The sequence below is a fragment of the Natrix helvetica genome, assembly GCF_964273705.1.
Source record: "Natrix helvetica genome assembly, chromosome: 15".
Lineage (NCBI taxonomy): Eukaryota > Metazoa > Chordata > Lepidosauria > Squamata > Natricidae > Natrix > Natrix helvetica.
Genome location: NC_138565.1, coordinates 2,034,502 through 2,056,797, shown reverse-complemented (window position 1 = coordinate 2,056,797; position 22,296 = coordinate 2,034,502). Strand labels below are relative to the sequence as shown.

Here is a 22,296-nt window from a genome sequence, read left to right as displayed (position 1 = left end):
CTGCTTGGAAAGCCTATGCTCCTAGTCCTCAGTGAGATGCTTCTGCTGAGTCTCCTCCTCGGTCAGATCCAAATTGAACTGAGCTGTTTTGCCAACTCTTTCTCCTGGAGGCTGCTTAGCTCCAGCAGCTGCTTCCTTCTGGGGCCCTAAAGAGCCCAGGCAGGCAGGCAGGCAGGGAGGGGAGGGGCAAGTAGAGGTTGGCGAGGTGCCCCTCAATGTGAGTGACATCAAGCTGGCCATGCCCACCCAGTCACATGACCACCTTGCCACACTCACCTAGCCGGTCATTAGGCAGGTCATATTAGTGGTCCACGGGATTTAAAATTATGAATGTAGTGGTCCCCGAGGTCCGAAAGGTTGGGGAGGCCTGTTCCCCTTCAATCTCCCCTGCACAAGTAGGAGACCCTGTACCATTTTAGACAAATGGCTGCCCAGTCTCTTTTTAAAAGGCTCCAGTGATGGGAGCCCCCACAGCGTCTTGGAGGCAACTTCCCTTCCACTGTTTCATCTCTTAAGCCAGATAGTTGTTAAAATGAGTTTTGCCTCATTTTACGATCTTTTTTTTTTTTTTTTGGCCACAGCTGTTAATAACTGCAGTTGTTAAGTTAGTCTCACATTCATTAAATGAAACTGCCTTCCCCATTGACTCTGCTTGTCAGAATGTGGCAAAAGGGGATCGCGTGACACACACCCCCTCTCCCCCAGGACGCTGCAACCGTCATAAATACATGCCAGTTGCTTAAACGATGCACTTTGTCCATCGACAAAACTTCCATTGGTCTCACTGGTGAAGTTGAGTGATGTTCTGGCACATACACAAACTGTGTTTCAGGGGTGTACCTTGTTAAAAACGCCTTCAGAAAAGAAAGATTGTGACCTTCCCTAAGGCTGGGCTGGTTGAGGTGGGGAACCCGGCTGGATCTTGTAAAGCAAAAACCCTCAAGACCGTCAGTTTAAAAATCCTCCTGTATTTTACAACAGAAATAACTTAAGAGGAGAAACCAAACGTCCCGGGAAAGGGCCTGCGTGCAAAAGAACCCCGTGCCGTTCCTGTAGCTCTGCACCGACGGATGAGGCCGTCTTATTTTCCCCATCGTTGGATTCCTAATTGCAAACACCTTTTCTGGTTACAAGGATGGATTGCTTTCTGATTCTCTCTCTCTCTTTTTTTAATAGAAACACTTGGAAGGAAACGGCGTCTCATCCCACTGTCTCCTACTACACCTAAAAGCAGAGAAACGGCACGGGGCAGAAGCTGGAAGTGCAACCAAACCGAAAGTCTGTTAACACGTCAACCCAAAGACTCAAAAGGCAAAAGAAAACACGCGTCGGGCGCCTTCACCAAAAGGCTCGGCCTCCTATCGGCGCCTCGGCTTCCTTCTGGGATCGGAGCAAAGCGGAAAATCCAACACGGCAGAGCGGAGATAGCCGGAGACCCTCTAGGTGCGATTCAAGGTCTGGAAGATTCGGGAGATCTGTAACATGACCGGCCCAGTTTCGGGGTCGTTCATCCACTGCGTGCTGTTCAAGGGGTTCTCCAGCATGTCTTCGAAAGCTGATGGAGAAAAGAAGAGTGTCAGGTTTCCGAAAGATGCCCTAATTGAGTCATGAGCCTCGAGCCAAGTTTCAAAGGAAAACTAGGCATTGATTAGGAGCACCGTTTTGGCAATACCGTATTGTAGTCGGTAGAGGTTAGTTTCCCCCCCCCCCCCAATCTTACGACCACAACTCAGCCCGCCTTCCTTGTCTCCGACGTCTGGACTGAAACTCCCGGGAAGCCATGGGACTTACCAAGTAGGGTTTTTGGGTTTGTCAGCCCCAGCTGCACCACGGGGTTTTCTAAGATGGCTTGGAAAAGAGGACTGGCAGGGTCAATCCCCTTGTCTAAATCTTCCGGGGTCGGCTTCCGGTCGCCCAGCAGCCACTCACACTGAGCGGAGGAAAGAAAGAAAGAGAAAGAATGAGCCCTTTGCATCCCTCCAAGGAGGAGAGGAAGTGTGTGCAACTCAACGGATTCTGTCCTTTATACTTCGATAGCTGCCTGGTCTGGTCTAGCTACCAAACAGGGCAGGTAAAACACTTTAATGGAAAGTTGAGACTTCCCAGAAAAGAACTGCAACCAGACAGCCTGCCTTCCATTCCACACACCTGTATAGTGCATGGGTCAGAATGAGGCATATATCTATAGACCACCCCCCCACACACACACACACACATCCTGGACATAAAACAGTTTCGACTCCTCCCCCTGGGACTCCACTATAGGGCATTGCAGGCTAAAATCCAGGGAGTTTTTTTCCCTCCTGCCATCGCTCTGCTGAACAGCTAATTCTCTCAGAGCCATCTAAGGTCTATGTGTATATTTACTCAGAGAGCATGGTTGAATATTATTGTTTATCCTTATTATCTTTCTTACTCTCCCCACTTATTGGTGTTGTTTTTATGCTTATTATCATTATTCTGTTGCTTTGCATGTGTGCTGAGAACTTCTGCACCGGAGCCAAATTTCCCTTGTGTGACTCTAGCCTCACATGGCCAAACGAAGTATTCAATTCTGCTTTGCCACTGACCTTGTCTTGAGTTTGGAAGCTTGGTGACTGCGTGGATGGGAACCTAGCAGGAAACCTCTGGCTAGATTGGGGAAAATGTAAACAGCCCAGGGCAAACTCTTCCGAGAACACAACCCCCTTGGAAAAAGGTTTTACTTTTATTTTAACCATCCAGAATTGGGTGGATTGTTACCATCACCATCCTCTCCGTGAACATGCAATCAGCAGGGATTTTGAAGGAACCCATCGAAGCAATTCAGAACACAGAATCATAGGAGGGGAAGGGGCCTGGGAGGTCTTCTAGTCCAACCCCCAGCTCAAGGCAGGAGACCTTACAGAGACTCTTGAAAGCCACCGGTGTTGGAGCACCCCAACTTCTGGAGGCAAGGCGTTCCACTGGTTCATTGTTCTCCCTGCCAGGAAATTCCTCCCGAGTTCTAGGTTGCTTCTCTCTTTAACAAGTTTCCACCAGCTGCTTCTAGTCCTGCCCTTCAGGTGCTTTGGAGAATAGGTTGACCCCTTTTTCTCTGTGGCCGCCCCTCATTGGGAGAAGCTGGACTTCGGGCCCCTGGGTAAGCTGCCTGGGAGAAGCAGGTCAGCCCTGCTTAAGTCGGGAGAGACTCACGGCGGCGTTTTGCTGGTTGTTGTTGACCCTGAGGGCGTCCACCACTTCTTTCTCGTCAAAGCCCATCTCCATTAAGGCCGCCACCGCCTGAAAAGAGAACCACGGAATCGCTTACATGGAGGGCCAAACCGCATCCTGTGCCACTTCCCCAGGACTCCCAAGGCCAGTAGGTACCGTGTTTTTTGGAGTATAAGACGCACTTCTTCCCTCAGAAAAGAGGCTGAAAATCTGGGTGTGTCTTATACACAGAATAAAGCATTTTTTTGCCTCCTGAAACCCCGGCCCCTTCGCCAAAATGGCCGTGCATAGATTGTAGGAGGCTTTCAGAGAGCTCCTGGGGGCCGGGGAGGGCACAAATGAGCAAAAAGCGGGGCGTTTTTTGCTCGTTTTTGCCCACCCCCCAGGAACACTCTACAAGCCTCCTAAGGGATATTTGTTCCCTTTTTTTTTTTTGGAAAAAAAAAAAGGCCGTTTTGGGGAGGTTTGCAGAGTGCAAACAGCCATAAATTGTGGGTCAGTTGTCAAATGCTCGAACTGTGCCCATGTGACTGCAGAGGTTTGTGTGGGTGTGTCAGAACTTTGAAACTGGATAAAACTTTTGGGGGGCAGGATTCTGTTACAACCTTTGAACGGTTGCTAAGTGACCAGTTGTAAGTCGAGGACTACCGAGACAGAAGACTGGCTATCCTAGAGCAGTCCTGGGAGTCCATTATACTTTAGGGAGACCGGGGGCGGAGGGGAGGGTGGGGGGACAGGGCTGGCAAGTGGAAAAACCCGGAGCAGGGAGAGTACCCGCGGATCCGGACGAAACTCTCGTTTCCTTCGTATCTTCTTGAATATTTCCGTCAGCTCGTCCTTGGGCTCCTCCGCTGAGGTGGCCCCGTTGACCGCCTGGGGGACGGCAGACCCCGTTTCTTTGGCTGCGCTTTCCACGGGGACGTGGCCTGGCATGGGGGCGTCAACCGTGGGGTCGTCGGCGTGCTCAATGAGCCACTCCATGGCCTGAGTCACGGACATGCTGCAGAACGAAGGACACAGGTCAACACGTGAAACATAGAATCATAGATAATATATAATAGGAATATAAGGTAAAGGTAAAGGTTCCCCTTGCACAGATGTGCCAGTCGTTCCTGACTCTAGGGGGTGCTGCTCATCTCCCTTTCAAACCCGAAGAGCCAGCGCTGTCAGTGGTCATGTCTCCGTGGTCATGTGGCCGGCATGACTCAACGCCGAAGGTGCATGGAGCGCTGTTCCCTTCTCACCAAAGGTGGCTCCTATTTTTCTACTTGCATTTTTTTACGTGCTTTCGAACTGCTAGGTTGGCAGAAGCTGGGACAAGTCACGGGAGCTCCCTCTGTTACGTAGCGCTAGGGATTTGAACCGCCGAACTGCCAACCTTTCTGATCGACAAACTCAGCATCTTAACCACTGAGTCTAAGCATCCTGATCAGCGTATAATAGGAACATAATGAGTAATAATATGCACCAAAGGCTAATTCCTTGTGCATCCAGTCACACTTGGCCGATAAAGAATTCTATTCTTATTTCTATTCCTATTCTATTCCTCTTCTATTCAGAAGGGACCTTGGAGGTCTTCTAGACCAACCTCCTGCTCAGCAGGAGACCGGTTTTCCCCCCACAACATTTTCACTGCAATTGTGGAAAGTGAATCATCTTAGTCCAGTTCCTGACTTGGTCAAGCAGCTCCCCCCTCCTGGAAAAACCCCCAAAGGAGGCTCAAAGTAGCTCTGGTCCTGTGGAAAGGAGGGGAGACCCCCAACCATTTGAAATGCGGTGTGTGTGTGTGTTGTTTGCAGAAAACAAAGGGGGGGGGGACACATGGGGGAATGGACACACACATAGAGAGCCACCTACTGGCTGAGACGAAGGGCTTTGATGGCTCTGCTCTCCGGGAAGCCCATTTCGGTCAGCTGGCGGAGAGCAATTTCGTCCACTCGGTCGTCGTCATCCTCATCCAACATGGCTGGAGAAGGAAAAAGAAAAGGTAAGGAAGGAATCTCGAGGTTATTATCTATAATTGTTTTATAATTAGAATTGTTTCCTGATTGCTTATTTGTACCCTGTGACTATCATTAAGTGTTGTTCCTTATGACTCTTGACCAATGTATCCTGTCTTTTGATGTCCACTGAGAGCATCTGCACCAAAGACAAATTCCTTGTGTGTCCAATCACACTTGGCCAACAAAGAATTCTATTCTATTCTCTGTTCTATTCTATTCCCTTCCTATTCCTAATTCTAATCCTATTCTATTCCATTCCATTTGTAGTCCTTGACTTATGACCACTTCCTCGACCACCTTTTAGGTGGTCCTCGGCTTAAAACCGCTCATTTAATGACCACTCAAAGTTACAGGCAGGCCTTGACTTGTAACAGCTAATCCCGGGACCTTCCAAAGTTAAAACAGCACTGAAACAAAGGGACTTGAGACCATTTTTCACTTACATCCCCAGGGTCACATGATCAAAATTGAGAAGCTAGGCCACTGACATGTACTTATGACGGTTGCAGTGTCCCAGGTGTGTGTGTGTGAGAGAGACGTGATCCCCTTTTGTGAGTTTCTGACAAGCCAGATTCACTTTACAACTGTGTTACTACCTGAACAATTGCAGTGATTCACTTAGCAGCCAACTATGGCAAGTAAAGTTGACTTTTCTTCTGACTTGGGGCCCAGCCGTCGGGAGGAAGCGCGTTGCAGTCAAGCCTTAGGGACAGAAGCCGGCTGAGTGACTTTGGCCCACAGTCTCTCTGTCTCTCTCTCAGCCCAGCCCCACCTCACAGGGTTGTTGTCGGGGGGGGGGGGGGTAGGAGGAGGAAGGTGTATTGCAAAAGTTGTTAAATAGTCAAGGTGGGATAGAAATAAATGTTTTTCCCCGTACCATTTGCCTTCTTGAAGAGTTCGACAGCGTCGGGATTCAGCGCCAAGAGCTTCTGGGCCACTTCGATGAGCGAGACCAAGATTTTCCGAAGCTCCGTCTGGAACTATAGGAGGAAGAAAATGTACATCTCTGAATAAAACGTCCCCCTCAAACGCTCCTTTCCTATGCTTGGCCTTTGGTGCTGACTTTGGGCAGGAGAATTCGTTTCAATTTAGCGGATCATTTGAATGTACAGTACCCGCCCCCCCTCCTTTTAAAAAAAAAAAAATTTGCCAGGGCCTTTCAGAATCTCAAAAAAGACTGCCTCCTCCTGGGAGGGGGGAGGGAGACTATTATGGGCTGCCTGGGTGTTGGTCCTGGAGAGAAGTGGGCCAAGGGGCAAGCCCCCACCCCCAGGAGGAGCCAAGGACTCACGTCTCTCATGTTGTGGTGGGCCACGCTCCGATCCACGCTGTGGGAGGGGAGGTTGGTGGTGGCTTTCAGGATGGCCTCCTTGTCGGGCGCCTTATGTTCCTGCTTCCGCTAAACGGGAAAGGAATCTGCGTTCAGGCGTCGTTGGCCAAACACACCGTGTAGTTGTTGGCAGCGGTCCGGTCAACCAGCCGGCTTTCACAGCTAAGGTGGGACTAGAACTCCCGCCCCCACTGGCGATGGCCCCAAAGTCACCCAGCCGGCTTTCGTGGCAAAAGTCCACTTTGGCCTCACGTGGTAAAAGAGTCCAGGCTGATGATGTGAGCCAAGGACGAAAGGAGGGAGCAGATGCTAAAGGGCAGCTTTGAAGGCTGGAGGTCCTTCCATATCCCTCCCCTTGGGACTCACCTTCTCTTCGGAAGAGACCTCGGCCATTTTGGGAGGTGCTGGGGGAGCTCTTTTCTTCACTAGGACCAAAACATCTGAGGAGACAAGAAGAAGAAGATCAATGGAACAGGATGTCGTGTCTGGCTTCATTGCCTGCTTTGATAGGACGAAAGAAGTTTGGAGGAAGGGAAAAAAGGATCGAGGAAGGGAGGGAGGGAGAGAAAAAAGTCAAGGATGGAAAAAGGAGAGGAGGAGATGGGAGGAAGGATGAAAGTAAAAATAAGGAAGGAAGGAAGGGGAAAAAAGAAGAGGAAGGACAGAAGGAAGATGGAGCCAGTAAATATCAAGGGAAGGATCTGGGGTCACTGAGGCAGAAGGACCGCTCCTCTCAGGGTAAGAGATGGCCTAGTGGGCAGAGTCTCTTTGCCACAAGGGTTCCAGCAGAGGCTTGGGTGGCCATCTGATGGGAATCCCTTAGTGGAGGATTCCTGCAGTGGAAAGCAGGCTGGACTGGATGATCTCCAAAGCGCCCTTTCAACTCTTGCTTATTCGGATTCCCTGCTGTCAGTACCGATTATAAAGAATTTGCTGAAACTGACCTTCCCTGCTATTTGAGACAGCTCTCAAAATCCCGTTCCACCTTGCCTCCCCTTCTCTGCATTTCACCGGGGGGGGGGGTGTTTCTGAACCCCGTGTGATGCCCCCCGCTCCACCCCAGCCATTCCCTCACCTCGATCCTGAATGTTTTCCTCCGAGATGGTCTTGGTGTCGTTCAGCACCTTCTCCGAACCAGCGTGGATGAGTTTGTGGTGCGTCACGCATTTTGGGTCTTCCAGGCTGCCCGATACGCACTGCAGGGAGGGAGTTGGGTGGGAGGGGAAAGGAAGAACAGGGAAAGAGAGGGAAGCTTTATAAAACAGGCGTCACCAAATGGTGGGTGGTCCGCGAGAAAATGTTGGTGGTCTGCAGAAAAATTATTTGCATTTTTTATATTGCAGTAAATGAAGGGTCCTCAAACTACGACCCCTGGGACGGATACGTGCAATGAACGCTTGTGTGACACAGGATAAAGGAGGGTTCAAGAGGAGAAGAACGAAAATTACAGCATACACATAGTCCTTGACTTACAACTGTAATTGAGCCCAAAATTTCTGTGGCTAAGTGAGACAGTTGTTAAGTACGTTTTGCCCCTTTTTACGACATTTCTTGCCACGGTTGTTAAGTGAATGTGGCTTAAGGTGGTCAGAGGTTCTTCTTTGCATTCTTTTGCACTTAACGACTGGATGATTTGCTTAACCGCCATGGCGAAAACATTGCGAAATTGGATCTGACGCACTTAAGAACCAGCTTATTTAGCCAAGGGAAATCCTGGTGCCAATTGTGGTTGTAAGTTGAGGATTGCTTGTGCAGACTGATCGGTGAAATAATGGGGATTTCTACACATATGTGAGGTTGGTAAAGGACTCTGCATGACTTTCTCCTGTGATAATGTCAGGGGAGGTTTATTTTTATATTCCCCCGCGATGACCTTTTGCAGGCGACAGGAGATGCTATCAACTGATCCCGAGCACAAGGCTTGCCCCTCTGCCTACATGTCTCACTTAAGATTCCTTTCAACATCCTGATTGGCTTTTTAAAAACTAGAGGGGGGGAAGAGTCGTCCGCTAAAATATTATTCATTCGGAAATCTGTGCCCGTTCAAAAAAACAAAACAAAATTAAAATGGAAATGCAAAGGGCTTCGCCTCTTTTCTCAAAATAAAGTGGCCAGATCACCAAGAATGAAACTCAAGATTCACTTGGTGTCCCCCAAAAGTTGACGAAAGCTCCCACTGGCCCATTTCAGGGGTGACGTTTCTACGTTTTGAGCCACAAAAGGAAATTTGGCTAAAAGAAAACAAAATCCCTTTAGCAAAATTCTACAACAGGGTGAGCTTGTTCTTAAAACATTTGTATTTTTTCATACGGATTATGCAAAGTATGCAAAAAAACAAAATGCACATATTTTTTTTCTCCTTTACGGAAAGCATCTGTTCTGGGATATTTCGGTCTTCAAATGTTATTCATTTCTCAAAATAACTTCGAAATGCAAAGTCAGGGTTGATTCAGGACACGTTTGTGTGACTGTTAAATCAGGCAGTTTTATTTGTTTTTCTCACGAGGGGAAATTGACCTGAATTTAGGTGTCTGGATTCAACCCAGAGATTCCCACCAGCCCCCTCCCCCCCTCCCCAAGTGGCTTCTGCACTTTCTGGTACAGCCTTTAATCCTGGTTACTGCAAACATCTTTTGGGGTACAAAAAGCAACTGGGGAGATAAATTGCTTTCAAGATTAGCCCACTTCCCACATCAAGGGTTTCCCACTGAAAGCCTTCCAGCTCTGCCCTATTTTTTTTAAAGACCCGTTTAAGCTTCAAAAGACCCCCAATGCTCAAGTATATGGTTCTCAGTGAGGGTCCTGGGTCTTTTCAAACCAGGAAAGGTGGCTTAGAAGGGGTGAGAATGGTAGTCTAGCCTTCCACGTGGATTTGAAGCCTGGTCTGGTTGGCTGTACAGGCAAAGAGTGATGGGTGTTGTATTTGGAAGAGGTGAGGGTGCAAGCAGGGGATTATGGGCATTGCCTTCGAGCAGATTGGAAGCACTGCCTGCTGCCCGGCTGGGGATGATGGGAGCGGAAAGCCCTGACATGCAGAGCGCCAGCAGATCTGCAGATGAGCTGTGCTGGCTGGGAACCATGGGGGATGCAGTCAACCCCATTGGAAGGGCATCAGGGGGCTCGTTATGATGGGTCGTGTAATCCACGCACACCCCTGTCAGGAGCTCCACAAAGTGCTGGTTGAGGATGATGGGCACTGTGGAAAGGGCATGAGGTGGCGCAGGCTGGTCAAATATGATGGGCTATGTAATCCACCCCTTTGACAGACATCCCGAAGTGCGTGAAGGCAGCAGTGGGGGAGGAGGATGGGCCCTGCAGTCCATCCAATCTGAATGGGGGGGGGGGGCACAGCATGAAGGACAAGAGAGTCCATCACTACTGGCTGGGGATGATGGGCTCCGGGGTCGCCCTCTCCAAGGGGCCTCGGGGGGCCCAGGACCAGCCAAGAGAGATGGGCTATGTAGTCCTCCACCTTTCCCAGGAGCCCCAGATTGGAGGGGAGGGGTCGACTTAGCAGCCCTTGCTGAGAACGATGGGCACCGTAGCCAGCCCCTTTCTAAAGTCGGGCGGGGCGGGCTGCGGATGAGGGGCGCTGTAGTCTTACGTGCTTGAGGCAGCGCTCCTTGAGGCGCTCGATGGCCGTGTCCTCGCCCACCTCCTCCAGCCACTCGGCGCCGTCCAGCGCGCAGATGCGCAGCCGCAGCACCTTCGCCGCGAAGATCTTCTCCTCCTGCACGAACATCGCCGCCGCCGCCTCAGGGCCCGCGGCCCGGCCCGGCCCGGCCCCACCGACTGCCCCCCCACGCGCCGGAAGTGGCGGCGCCGCGGGAGTTGCAGTCCTGGCCGCGGTTCCCCGCCCCTTCCGCTCTGCAGGCTCCAGAAACCATGGAGGAGAGAGAGAGACGTTCCTAGACGGTCGCCCCCTGGCTGCCCCCAGCGCCCACGGCGGGGATTGCAGCCTCGTAACGCGCGCGTCTATGCCAGGAGTCTCCAACCTTGGCCACTTTAACACTTATGGCAGGGGTGTCCAAACTTGGCAACTTTAAGACTTGTGGACTTCAACTCCCAGAATTCCCCAGCCAGCTCGCTGGGGAATTCTGGGAGTTGAAGTCCACAAGTCTTAAAGTTGCCAAGTTTGGACACCCCTGACTTACGGACTTCCAACTGCCTGCACCCTTGCGGGACTACGCTAGGGAGGAGGAGGAGGAAGAAGAGGAAGAAGAGGAAGAAGAGGAAGAAGAAATTGGCTAATATAATGTATATTTGGATCCCTAAATTTGGATGGTCGTCTCCCCTGCTCTCTGGTTGCTCCAGAGCCTTGAAGGTCTTGGCCGACTAAGCGGGCGGAGCCTCACTTCATTGCACGTGCGTCTATTATCTTTATTTTTATTGCATCTATTTTATTGTAATGCCTTTGTTGTAGAGCCGAGGGTGGCGCAGTGGTTAGAGTGCAGTACTGCAGGCTGCTTCTGCTGACTGCCGGCTGCAAGAATTTCGGCAGTTCAAATCTCACCAGGCTCCAGGTTGACTCAGCCTTCCGTCCTTCTGAGGTGGGTCAAATGAGGACCCAGATGGTTGGGGGAAGAGGTTGACTCTGTAAACCGCTTGGAGAGGGCTGTATTGGGGTACTTCATCCCAAGCTTTAATTTATTTATCAAATTTATTTCCTGCCTCTCTTGTAATTTTCATGTACACTGAGAGCATCTGCACCAAAGAGAAATTCCTTGTGTGTCCAATCACACTTGGCCAATAAGGAATTGAATTCTATTCTATTCTCTATTCTCTTCTCTTCCATTCTCTATTCTCTTCTCTATTCTATTCAATTTTCTATTCTGTATTCTATCTCTATTCATTCCATATTCTATTCTATTCCATATTTCTATCCTATCCTATCCTTTTCGTATTCTATTCTATGCATTCCATATTCTATTTTAGTATTTTCATATTCTATTCTATTATTCTAGTCTATTCTCTTCTCTTTTATTCTATTCTATTCTCTATTCTCTTCTTTGTTAAATTTATTCTATTCTATTATCTCTATTCATTCCATTCCATGTTTCTATTCTATTCTGAGCAGCTTTTGAGGACGCTGGGAAAAAACAGGAGCAAAAGGTGTAATTTTCAACATACTTTATTATTTTGTAAATGTGAATTTTACAAAGCATTTTCTCATTCTTTATCACATTTTTTTAAACGGATTTTCCCCCTCCTTTACGGTATATGAAATAGGTCTGACCACACTGAACTCCTATTAGAGCTCCTCCAGGGGATGACTTTAAACCTTGCTCTAGAACTTGTATGCAGTGACGGTTTAAACAGATCATCAATCAAGGCTTAACGTAACAGTCTTCAGCTAGATATGAGAGAAATGGCACGTAAACAATCAACAGAAAAGAAGTGAGTTAGCATGGCTGCAACGTAATTTTCGGCAGCACTGCAAAAACTTCCCTCTAAGCACTGGAATTATTTATTATTATTATTATTTATTATTTATTAACAGTCATGAATTACAGTACTATTGGATACTTCAATACAGGCTCTTTTTGAACATCCTTGTTCCCTTAAGACGCTTCTCCCTGACAATTGCCAAGATCGACAGTTTTTGAGACTCAAGTGCCATCCAAAGATTCAAGTTAAAAATATCTATAGACTCACGCATCAACTTCTGGGGTTTTTTTTTTTTTTTTTAGTCATTCTAGAACGCTCAAAAAAAAAATTAGTATTGCAAGGTTTGGCTCCCCTCGCCTGCCCTTTTCCCCTCCTTCCCCCTCCCAGTTTCGGTCGCAAAAGTGCAAAAAAGTTGTGTGTGTGGAGTGGGGGGAAAGCAGATTTGAGCCTTAAAAGGTTTGGAGGCGTTTTGAAGTGCCAGTGAATTTTGCTTCTACCCTAGCCAAAAGGAGATTTTGACAGATTTGGATAAAAAGGGGTTTTCACAGCAGGAATGTGGGCATTAAATGGATTCCCTCCCCCCCTTTTTTTTTAATTTATCCCAATTTTTTTTCCCCCAAGAGGCAACTGGGACTTTCTGGCAGTTGCCTCTTGAAAAGCACTTTGGGGACATGGATGACTGAGAATCTTCATAGATGTTTTTTTTTAATTTATATTTATTTAATATTTTACATTTCTGGACCTCCCATCACCCCTCAAACTTTTTAAAAGGAGCCTTAAATTCACTGCAACTATTACGATTGGTCCTATTTCTATTCCTACATCACCTCGGAGGAGCAGGCCAAAAAAATGACCCTCCATCCTTGTGCCTTTTGGAAAGCTACAGCAGAAATATGATGGGCTGAGACTTTTGTCCAGCAAAGATGCCCTTGAGAAGGGTGCCACATCTGTTATATCTGGAACTACATCTGGGGATGGCATCAGTCCTGCAGAGGGCTCCGTGCAACCAGCTTTGAGGGGGGGGGGTGTTAATTTGTCTAGAGAGGGACAGATCAGCTAAAAGTCTGCAAAAGGAGGTTGCAGGAATCAGTGCCAAGGGGAGAGGGAGCTTTCATAAGTCAGCCCTTTCTGCCATCTCGACTCCAAAGGCAGAGAGGTCTCTTACCTGGCAAGCAGGGAGGCTGCTTGACCTAATGGGTGCCAGGTTCCCCCCCCCTCAAGAAAATGAGTGACAGAAGCAGCAGGATTTTACATGCCTTGGGCCGCACTTGGAGGGCAGGGGAAATAAAACATTATACCTGTAAAGCTAAGCATGATCTACAGGTGTCTTTCTTAAGGCCACATCGGGGAGCGGGGGGTGGGGGGGGAGATACAGCAGAAAAGCACAGTTTTGGGCTGTAGTTAGGGGCCGGTGGGGAAGGGCCCAATATTTTAAACTTGAGATCAATTCGGAGCCAAGGTACTTGGGGAAACACGTCTAAAAAGAGAGAATGCAGGGAAAAAGACAGAAAAAGAAACGAAGGAATGGAAACCCTAAGAGCAAATCTGAGGACATGTGAGAAGGAAATCAGGAAGAAAGAAGGAACAGAGGAGAAAGAAAGAGGGGGGATAGAAGGAGGGAGAGGGAGGGAGGCAGAGAAAGAAGGAGATGAAGACGAAGGAAGGAAGGAAGGAAGGAAGGAAGCTTTAGCTGCGTGATATGATTTTTTAAAACATCCAGATTGTTTCTCCAGCAATTTCAGAATAGAATTTAAAGCGTTTCCCACCGAGGAAATTAAACCAAAAAGAAAAACAGCAACCAATGATCATCAATGTCCAGAATATGGCTTAATACCGACTTTGGGATGAAATTGGATTTCTGGAACCTTACGTTTCAATTTGTCAAAGGTTTTGTGGTAAACTCCAAAGGGGGGCTTCAGAGGGCAGCCCTCCCCCTGTCCGCCCCCATGGAAGTGAAGACCACGTATTGGGGGGAAGGGCAACGGGAGACCCGCAAAATCCCAGAAAATGGGACAAAACCCTACCAGGATTCCCAATCGTGGCCATCGCTAAAGTCCATCCGAGTTTTCTTTTTACACTCTTCTCTTCTTTAAAAAGGTGCTTGATATAACTTTTCATATACATATATAATATTTATATATATATATATATAATATAATATACACAGGTAATATTGCTAACAGTCAAGCATTCAGAATAAAGGTGCAGACATACCATAAATACGTATTTTCTCTTTTCCTAAGTTAAATCTACAGGGGGGGGGGGGATCGTCCCCACCGTCACGCGGGAACGCCTCTTTACAGTCCGAGAGTGACATCCAGGCGCCGAGGCCCTTCCCAGAGTCACCTGGCTGGGAAGCATGGGAGTTGGAATCCAACCCAAGACGGGAGCTCCAGGTTGGGAAAGGGCATGGTCAATGAATGGGGGGGGGGAGGGGGAGGAAATGGAGAAAGGGATTTGATAGGCTATTGAAATCAAATCTTTCTTTTTTTCTCTCCATGGGAAGGAATAGGATAAGGCACTAATGAAAAAACCAGGTTGCAATTAATTTCCCCCTTTCTTTCGTGGTCCTTCAAGAGGTTGTTTTTTTTGGGGGGGTGTCACCGTTTTCCTTTCTGGCTGGGAAGGAGAAAAGTCTCCGATGGGGGGGGGCCACCAGGGATCCCCGCCCCACATTTCGGGGGTCATTTAGTGCAAAGCGGCTGGCCTCCCCCTTCGGAGCACCCTGCCTTCACATTGTCTTGAGGTTTTTCTTTCTTCCTTTCTTCCTTTCCCCGCTTTCCTTCTCGTCTCCAAAGTCAAAAGCCACCGAGAAAATCCAAGCCTGACTCTTCCCCCCCACCACCACCACTCAGCCCCTCCCCCCCCAAAAAAGAAAGACGTACATAAAATTGTGCTTGGTACAAAAATATATTCGAACTGTGCAACGCGATGCTGTCTTCGGATCCTGCTCTGAGCCATTCAAGTATTTTGCTTCCGTCCTGCGACTTTGACCGGGGGTGGGGTGGGACGTTGGGAGGGGGGGGTGCTAGGACAGCTACTGGGGAGGGGGGTGAGGCAGGGGGGGATGGATCATCAGCCCCATGGCTGGCTGCAAAAAGAAGCTAAGCGCAGGTGGATTTGGTATGGGGAAGGGAAAGGAGACCACGGGGAGATCTCGTCGTCGTAATCCGGGCTGGGGCAGTTTTCGTTTTGTTAAATTAATTTCTAGTTTCTTATTGCTGCCAGGAAAATAAATCGAAAAGTCCTTGAAATCCCCAAGAGAAGGCAGGCTCCTCTTTCATCTGCCATCGTTGGGAGGCCGTGCTGCCTATCGCAACCTCAGCCTCTGTCAAAGCAAAGCTCAGCCGCCACAACAGGGCTAGCGCTTCCCGTCGTAGTTTGGGAGAGTGACCGAATGGATTGGGGGAGGAGCGGGGGGGAGGAGGGGAAGCCGGCTATCCGCTTATGGCGCATAAACCCTGACGCAAAGCCAGCAATTCTTCCGTTCTCTCCTAAAGTTAAGATTCAAACGCGATGGCGTGGGGAAGTCCATGCGAGCTACAGCAACCTCCTTGGCCAAACGACATGCATTTCGCTATAAGCAGCTCCCCCGTTCCCGGGAGAAAGAGCCAAGAAGCCTATGGTTCCCACCCACCCACCCCCCAAAAATTCTCCATTTTGCCCTGAGCAACGAAGCAGGACTGTTTCAGACACGTCGTCGTTTCAAATTGCTTCGTTTAGACCAAGGGTTTTCACCATCTTGGTGGTCGCTTTAAGACGGACGGACTTCAACTCCCAGAACGCCACGCTGGCTGGGGAATCCTGGGAGTTGAAGTCCACCGTTCGAAACCGCTCTAGGTATGACATCCGGCATGAAATCCTCTTATCTCCGCTACCGGTTCAGTAGCAGGCGCAGGAGGTCCGTGATGACGCCAGGGTGGTTGGGCGGAGGCCTTGTGCCGCTGCTACGACCGGTTCGCCTCTGGTAGGAAAGCTAAGAGATCTCCAACGACCTTAAACTCAGGATGCCTTTTGCCCAGAGCTTCCTCGCCTCTGCAAGCATGCCAGGAGACCAGGTGGGTCTCTCGCCCTGCCCTCCAGAGGAAAACAGGGAGGAAAACGCAAAGAGAAAACGCAGGGAAAGGGCAGAACGGGTGGACGACCGAGTCGGCGGGAGGGAGGGGAGGAATGGCGGAAAGGGAAGGTATCCCAACTTTTTTATGCCCGGGGGTGTGGGGAACTGCGCTCCCCATTTACTACAGCAGTGGTTAGGGCAGTTTCTCCCTGTTGCTCAACCACGCAAAGACCCGAACCCAGGACCTGCGTCCGACTGAAGCGAATCAAAGCCAGGATAACGATCACAGCTAACTTCTCCCAAGACGCCCTGTTCTCTGCCGGTCAACAGGTGGGGTGAACATACTTTCGTTCCTTGTGTTTTTAGGGGTGGGGGAAGGAACCCCCACTACTCCTTTCTGGGACCAATCTGGGAACGCAGGGGCTCTTCCCCCCCGGGAGACGCCCTTCTTCGATCCGAAACGCGAGCGGACTCAAAAAAAAAAATGATAATCAAATTTTCTCTCAGGCAACGGTAGCAGTTCAGTAGGGAAACGGTTTGATCGTATGGAGGGGTTGATTTTGTTTTGCTTCTCTTCTTGTAATTAATAAGAACATGCAAGCAGCTTTAGGGTTACAGATCCTTCCAGAGGGCGGTACACCCCACCCTCGGCGGTCTAGTTCATAAGGGGGCCCCGTAGGCCGCCTCCGGCCGCCCCGCAGGAGTTTCCGGCCGCCCGGGGGACCCCGATCCTTCTTCGAAGGGCTGTGAGGTGCTTTGGGTATCGGAAGCCATGGCTTCTGGGCCAGCCGACTCCTGGATGACCGAGCCGGCCCCTTCGCCCTCCTCGCTCGGCTCAAACAAGGGGCCAGTCCCGTTGCTCCGGTCGACCGTGACGGTGTTAGTTCTGAGGGCCACAATCGTCCCAGAATCCCCTCTCCTTTCTGCATAGATGCGCTGCTCAAACATCTGAGCGCTGGACGGCTGGAATTCGGGGTCCAGGAGGACGTTGGCGGTGGTGGAGCCCATGACGGAGCGGTACATCTCCATCCCCTCGGGCAGCATGGACTTAATCTTGGGCAGCCACCGCTTCCGCACTCGGCGGGCGTTCGTGCACATGTCGGCCGCGATGACGTTCATCTCGCTTTCCTTGAAACTGGGGGCAAAATTCTGACAATACACTGCAAAGACAGGGGGGGAGGGGAGAGGTTCAGCCGAGGGAGGGAAGTGGGGGGCTCACGGGGCAGGCTGGGCAGGTACGGCCAGGGCAGGTACCTCCCTCTGCGGTAAGCGAGGATGAAGGAATGAAGAGCATGAAAGAGCTGTGAGGAGAGTTCTGGTTTTCTAGACGAGTCATGCGGGGGGAGAGCTGCAGAATCTGCTCTGAAAAGTCTCCCTGTCCGTCCATCTGACATCCATCCATCCATCTAGCTAATCTGTATCTATCTCTCTATCATCTAAAGTACCTATCATCTATCTATCCATTCACCCTCCACCTGTGGGCTTAACTCCCAAGTCGACCCCTGTTCTTTAGCTCTTCCCTTCGTCTGGCCACTCTGCGCATGTGCACACTGGGAACAGGCTCCAGCTGTTCTTCTCCCTCACTGATGTCTGACTCTGAAGGCAGCTGATAACTGTCAGACGGCCCTGGCCCCCTCTCTGCCTCCGACACAGAGCCCTCACCAGAGCCTTCCCCAGACTCCAGGACTGGCCCAGGTTCCTCCCCAACCCTCCTCACTGTCCAAATCTGCTGCCAGCTCCACTGGATGCTGGCGGGCCACAACACTGTCTGTCTGTCTGTCTCTACATGATCTACAGTATCCCTCCCTCCCTCCCTCCCTCCATCATTAGCTCCCTATTCCCACCTAGCTTCGCCCTACTTACATTTCACAGCATTGAGCACTCGGCTCTCCAGGGGTTTCCGGCTGGGATCACTGGTGGAAGAGCGAATTCCAGTTCCACAGCTGTTGGCCAAGGTATTTCTGTTTCCAGAAGGAGCAGAGGGAAAAAAAGCTCAGGAAAATATGCCTCCTTACAGCTCAATTTACAATGCAGCCTCATTGGTTGGGGAATTCTGGGACGTCAGAACAAAGCCTCCAACAAGCCATTATCTCCCACTGCTGGGCAAAAGAGCCGGAAAGCTTCAGGCAGATCCTAATCGACCCTAACCCAGTTTAAACCTGGACCCAATGTCGTACTGTCTTAGCAATGAAAGTCAGCTAAGTGACTCTGGGCCAATCACCAGGAGGCGGGGAGTTCTAGTCCTGCCTAAGGGGTGAAAGCCAGTTGGGTGAATTTGACCCAATCACCAGGAGATGGGGAGTTCTAGTCCTCTAGGCATGAAAGCCAGCTGGGTGACTTTGGGCCAGGCCCTCCCTCCCTCCCTCCCTCCCTCAGCCCAGCCCACCTCACAGGGTTGTTATGGGGATAAATAGGAGGAGGAAGGCGTGTTGGGATATGTTCACTGCCTTGAGCTATTTGTAAAACTATTAATGCTGGGATAAAGAAGGAATACCTAGAAATAAACAATTTAAAACATTCCTGGTTTCCCAAATGTTTCTTCCGTGCTCTGCTCTGATCCCGCAAAGGCTTTGACCTTCCTTTTCCTGACGGGCAGGAAAGCATTTCTTTACCCAGTCAAAAGACGGAGAGGAGTGCAGGGGAGGCGGTCATCCTACCTGTCGAAGAAGGTGGCCAGGAGGCGTCGCAGGAGGACTTTGTGTTTCACACCCGCACAGAGGTGGCAATTCATGAGCTGCCCTCGGGTGATGTAAACCCCAGAACCTGGGGGAAAGAAGAGGAGGAGGAGGAGGATAAAATAAATAAAATAAAACCACCCAATTATGGATGAAGCATGTAACAGTGATACCCAATGTCATCGGGGCACTTGGTACCAGGTCCAAGAATTTTACAAAACACATCAATAAATTGCAGCTTCCTGCAATAACATCAGCAGAACTGCAAAAAACTGCGCTGCTCGGAACATCGTATATTTTAAGAAGGTCCTAGGACGTTGGGCAGCAACCTGTATCAACCATTAGCACCAGTCAATGGGATTTGTGACCCATCTTTAAATGCTCCCTTGACTTGAGTTTCATGCTTAATGGATAAAAGAAATAATAATAATAGTAACAATAATAAACTTCACATAAAAGCCTCCTCCAGTCGATTCATATAACTAAGATTGGACTGCAACACCGAGACTGTACACTGACTTGCAATCTCCCGGATTCCCCACCCCTTGTGAGTTTGAGGCTTCCGTCTGCCATTACTGGTGGTGGTGATGAGGATGGTTTCCTTGGAGTGTTTATGGGGTCCATGGCTTAAAGGGGGCCCTTGTTCTGTGCCCAGAGATAAATACCTGCAACCAATTCAAGTTTTTCTCCAGGATCGCCTTCCGAGTAGAGCTTCGGGTGGCAGCGGTAACCAATCTGGCTGATCAGGCTGGCCGGGAGAGCTACCAGATCCCGCCGGATGAGGACACAGGAGCGGCTCTCCACGGGGATTTGCTCCGGCTTCTCTGGAGGCCCTTGGAAAGGAGGGAGGAAGAGGAGAAGAGGAGTCACACTCAGGAATCGAGAGTTCTAGTCTTTCTTTCATGAAGAAAGCGGGACTAGAACTCACCACTTCTGGCTTTCTAGCCTGGTGCCTTAAAGCACTAAACCAAACTGGATCTGTGACTATTTTATATAAATATTATTACTTGGTGGATTAAAAATTCAGGCGCAGGGCGAATTGCATTGCTGGACGGGAATTATGGGAGTTGAAGTCTCGCAATTCTGCAGGCAGCCTGATTTGGAATAGATTCTGAGCAGGTTTTAAAGCCAGAAAGCCCCAGTCCTGCAACGTTTGGGTTCTTGGAGATCAACTGCATTTCTCGTCTGGTACATAAATTATTTTCATTTATATATTTATTCTGCAGGAGGAGGAGGAGGAGGAGCAGCTGAAAACGCAGGCTGCGCTGCACTCGTAGTCAGCACGGAGGCCTCTCACGGTTTCAACCCTTTGAATGTACAGGCGGTCCCCGATTCGTTTAGTAACCATTCAAAGTTACAACCGCACTGAAAAAAAGGGACTTACGGCCGTTTTTCACACAGCCAGATTCGTTTAGCAACCAGACGATTCACTTAACAACGGCGGCAATTTGCTTAACAAGCACAGCCAAAAAGGGGTACAAAGGTCAAGGTTCCCCTCGCACATCTGTGCTAGCCGTTCCTGACTCCAGGGGGTGATGGTGCTCCTCTCCATTTCAAAGCCGAAGAGCCAGCGCTGTCCGAAGACGTCTCCGTGGTCATGTGGCCGGCATGACTAAACGGCCGAAGGCGCACGGAACTCTGTTCCCTTCCCACCAAAGGTGGCTCCTATTTTTCTACTTGCATTTTTTTAATGTGCTTTCGAACTGCTAGGTTGGCAGAAAAAAAGGAGCAAAATCTCACTCAGCAATGGGAGTTTTGGGCTCGATAGCCTTTAAAGAGGGGGGGGGGGGTATAACAAACCGGCATCAGGTCCAACCACTGTTATTGACATTTCGTAATCCCCCTCTGGCTTTCCTTGGGCAGCATCGTTTTCCCACCGAAGTGGCTTCTCATGGGAAGAACCAACTTGGGAAGGAGAGAAGACGTTTTCTGCCTTCAGCTTCTCCCTCTTAAAATAGCCCAAGATGCTGATCAATTGGGGAGACAAATACAGAGACCCAACTCAGACCCAGCTCTATTTCTGGAGCCTCTTTCGCTCATCATTATATATCTCTATCTATTCTAAGCTAAAGAAGACATTTTTCCGAGGCTTAATTATAGAGCATGGACTGTCCCAGGAGGCACGGCGGAAGGTCTCAACTGAATATCTCACCACCGGTGGGTTGCAAGAACAATGAAAAGAGGGAGAAACTCCATACAGGTGATCCAAGAAATAAAGAAAAGGAGGAGGAGGAGGAGAAGGAAGGAGGAGGAGGAAGAAGAAGAAGAAAAGAAAGAAAAGGAGAAGAAGAAGAAAGAAAAGGAGGAGGAGGAGAACCACCACCACCAGCACCGAGATTGGACAATGGTCATCAAAAAATCCAAATCCATCTCCCCCCAACAGGCAGACCCCCCAAGAAGAGGGGGCCCGCCTGTTCTCCAAAGCAAGAAGCAACGGGTGGAAACCAACCAAGGAGAAAAGCAAGCTAGAACTAAGGAGAAATTTCCTGACAATTCTAACAATTAACCAGTGGAACAGAAGTTGCTTCCAGAAGTTATGGAATCTCCATCCCTGGAGGCTTTCAAGAAGATGACCAGACAGTCATTGGTCTGAAATAGTATAGGGTCTCCTGCCTGAGCAGGGGGTTGGACTAGAAGACCTCCAAGGTCCCTCTCAACTCTGTTACTCTTGTTAATAACAAGGGGGAAGGGGAAGAAAAGAGGGTTACCTGCGTAGCCGCCCGTGGACTTGATGTACATCTGCCCGTATTGCTCTTCCGCCATGGTGTCGTAGGCTTCGTCATCTTCCTCATCCTCTTCGTTGTGGTAGGACGTGGGGCTGTCCGTGGTTGGGATGCTACTGGCCCCGGGACTCGTCCGCTCCCCCTGGACATACGGAGCCTGCGGGATGCTGGAGATGAGTGGGCCGAGGCTGGGCACCCCGTAGTAGGAGACGCGGGACAGCTTCACCGCCGTGGTGCTGGAGGAGCTCCCCGCCGCCGCGTCTCGCAGGCCCCCCTCCAAGGCCCGCTTGGCCGGCAGCGGCGCCTGCTGCTCCAGGTTCTCGGCCTTGACCCGGGTGAGGAGCGGGATGGGCAGCGAAGGGGACATGGCGTAAGGCATGGAGGCCATCTGTACGGCGTTGCAGGGGCTCTGGGGTTCCGAGCCGGCCTCTTCGGCCATGGCCGTTTGAGAGTCACAGTGGGGCGAGCTGACTTTGAACATTAGATCCGTCCCTTTCTCCACAATGTGCTGGATCTGCAGGAAGCCCGCCGTGTACATCACCACCAGCTGCTCGCTGGCTGCCATGGTCAGCTTGCCCGTGTAGCAAAAGGAGAGGATTTGCTGGAAACAAGTGGCCGGCACCGAGCTGGGCAGCTCAAAGGCGCTTTTGCTGTTCCCGCTAAACAGGTCCCGGAAGTAGAGGCTGCTGGCGGCCAGCACCGCCCGGTGGGCCTTGAAGGCCTGGCCCTTGACCACGATGGAGACATCGCAGTAGAGGCCCAGCAGCCTCTGCTCGTTCAGGGAGCCCAGCACAGTGTTCCCGAAATTGGGGATCTCGATGTGCAGCATCTGGGACATGTCTCGGCCCGTCCTCACGCATTCAGCGCGGCGACAGCATCCAACAGAAAGTGCATCTTCTGGGGGAAGGAGAAGAGGGAGGGAGGGAGG

The 22,296-nt window shown here is 50.2% G+C and overlaps 2 protein-coding genes across 10 annotated transcripts in view; both read right to left on the bottom strand.

Moving 5' to 3' along the window:
• Window positions 1-948: 948 nt before the first annotated feature.
• Window positions 949-10,353, bottom strand: UBAC1 (UBA domain containing 1). Its single transcript, XM_081967520.1, has 10 exons — window positions 10,130-10,353; window positions 7,601-7,721; window positions 6,892-6,965; window positions 6,487-6,594; window positions 6,073-6,175; window positions 5,050-5,158; window positions 3,967-4,192; window positions 3,175-3,261; window positions 1,792-1,930; window positions 949-1,555 (listed from the first exon to the last, which is right to left on the bottom strand). The coding sequence occupies exons 1-10, from the start codon at window positions 10,265-10,267 to the stop codon at window positions 1,440-1,442; spliced, it is 1,221 nt and encodes a 406-aa protein (XP_081823646.1). The 5' UTR covers window positions 10,268-10,353; the 3' UTR covers window positions 949-1,439.
• A 1,290-nt stretch (window positions 10,354-11,643) lies between these two features.
• The window catches only part of LOC309399436 (transmembrane protein 250-like), a 49,755-nt gene continuing 39,102 nt past the window's right edge, over window positions 11,644-22,296 (bottom strand). For 8 of the 9 annotated variants that reach the window (XM_081967261.1, XM_081967256.1, XM_081967253.1 and 5 more), the window contains 5 exons: window positions 21,354-22,265; window positions 19,311-19,478; window positions 18,628-18,733; window positions 17,834-17,931; window positions 11,644-17,130 (listed from right to left, as the gene is read on the bottom strand). In XM_081967261.1, the coding sequence (XP_081823387.1) occupies window positions 16,631-17,130; window positions 17,834-17,931; window positions 18,628-18,733; window positions 19,311-19,478; window positions 21,354-22,206 (1,725 nt within the window). In that variant the 5' untranslated portion in view covers window positions 22,207-22,265 and the 3' untranslated portion in view covers window positions 11,644-16,630. The remainder of the gene's footprint in view (window positions 17,131-17,833; window positions 17,932-18,627; window positions 18,734-19,310; window positions 19,479-21,353; window positions 22,266-22,296) is intronic. The other variant, XM_081967260.1, reaches the window with a different exon arrangement.

Bases quoted from the DNA above. Each gene is read 5' to 3' on its own strand.
- UBAC1 (XM_081967520.1), bottom strand. From the start codon at position 10,267: ATGTTCGTGCAGGAGGAGAAGATCTTCGCGGCGAAGGTGCTGCGGCTG. The intron at 7,722-10,129 runs GTAAGACTACAG...CCCTCCCTGCAG, and splicing joins AGGAGCGCTGCCTCAAGCAC to TGCGTATCGGGCAGCCTGGA. The intron at 6,595-6,891 runs GTGAGTCCCAAG...TTTCCCGTTTAG, and splicing joins AGGTCTCTTCCGAAGAGAAG to CGGAAGCAGGAACATAAGGC.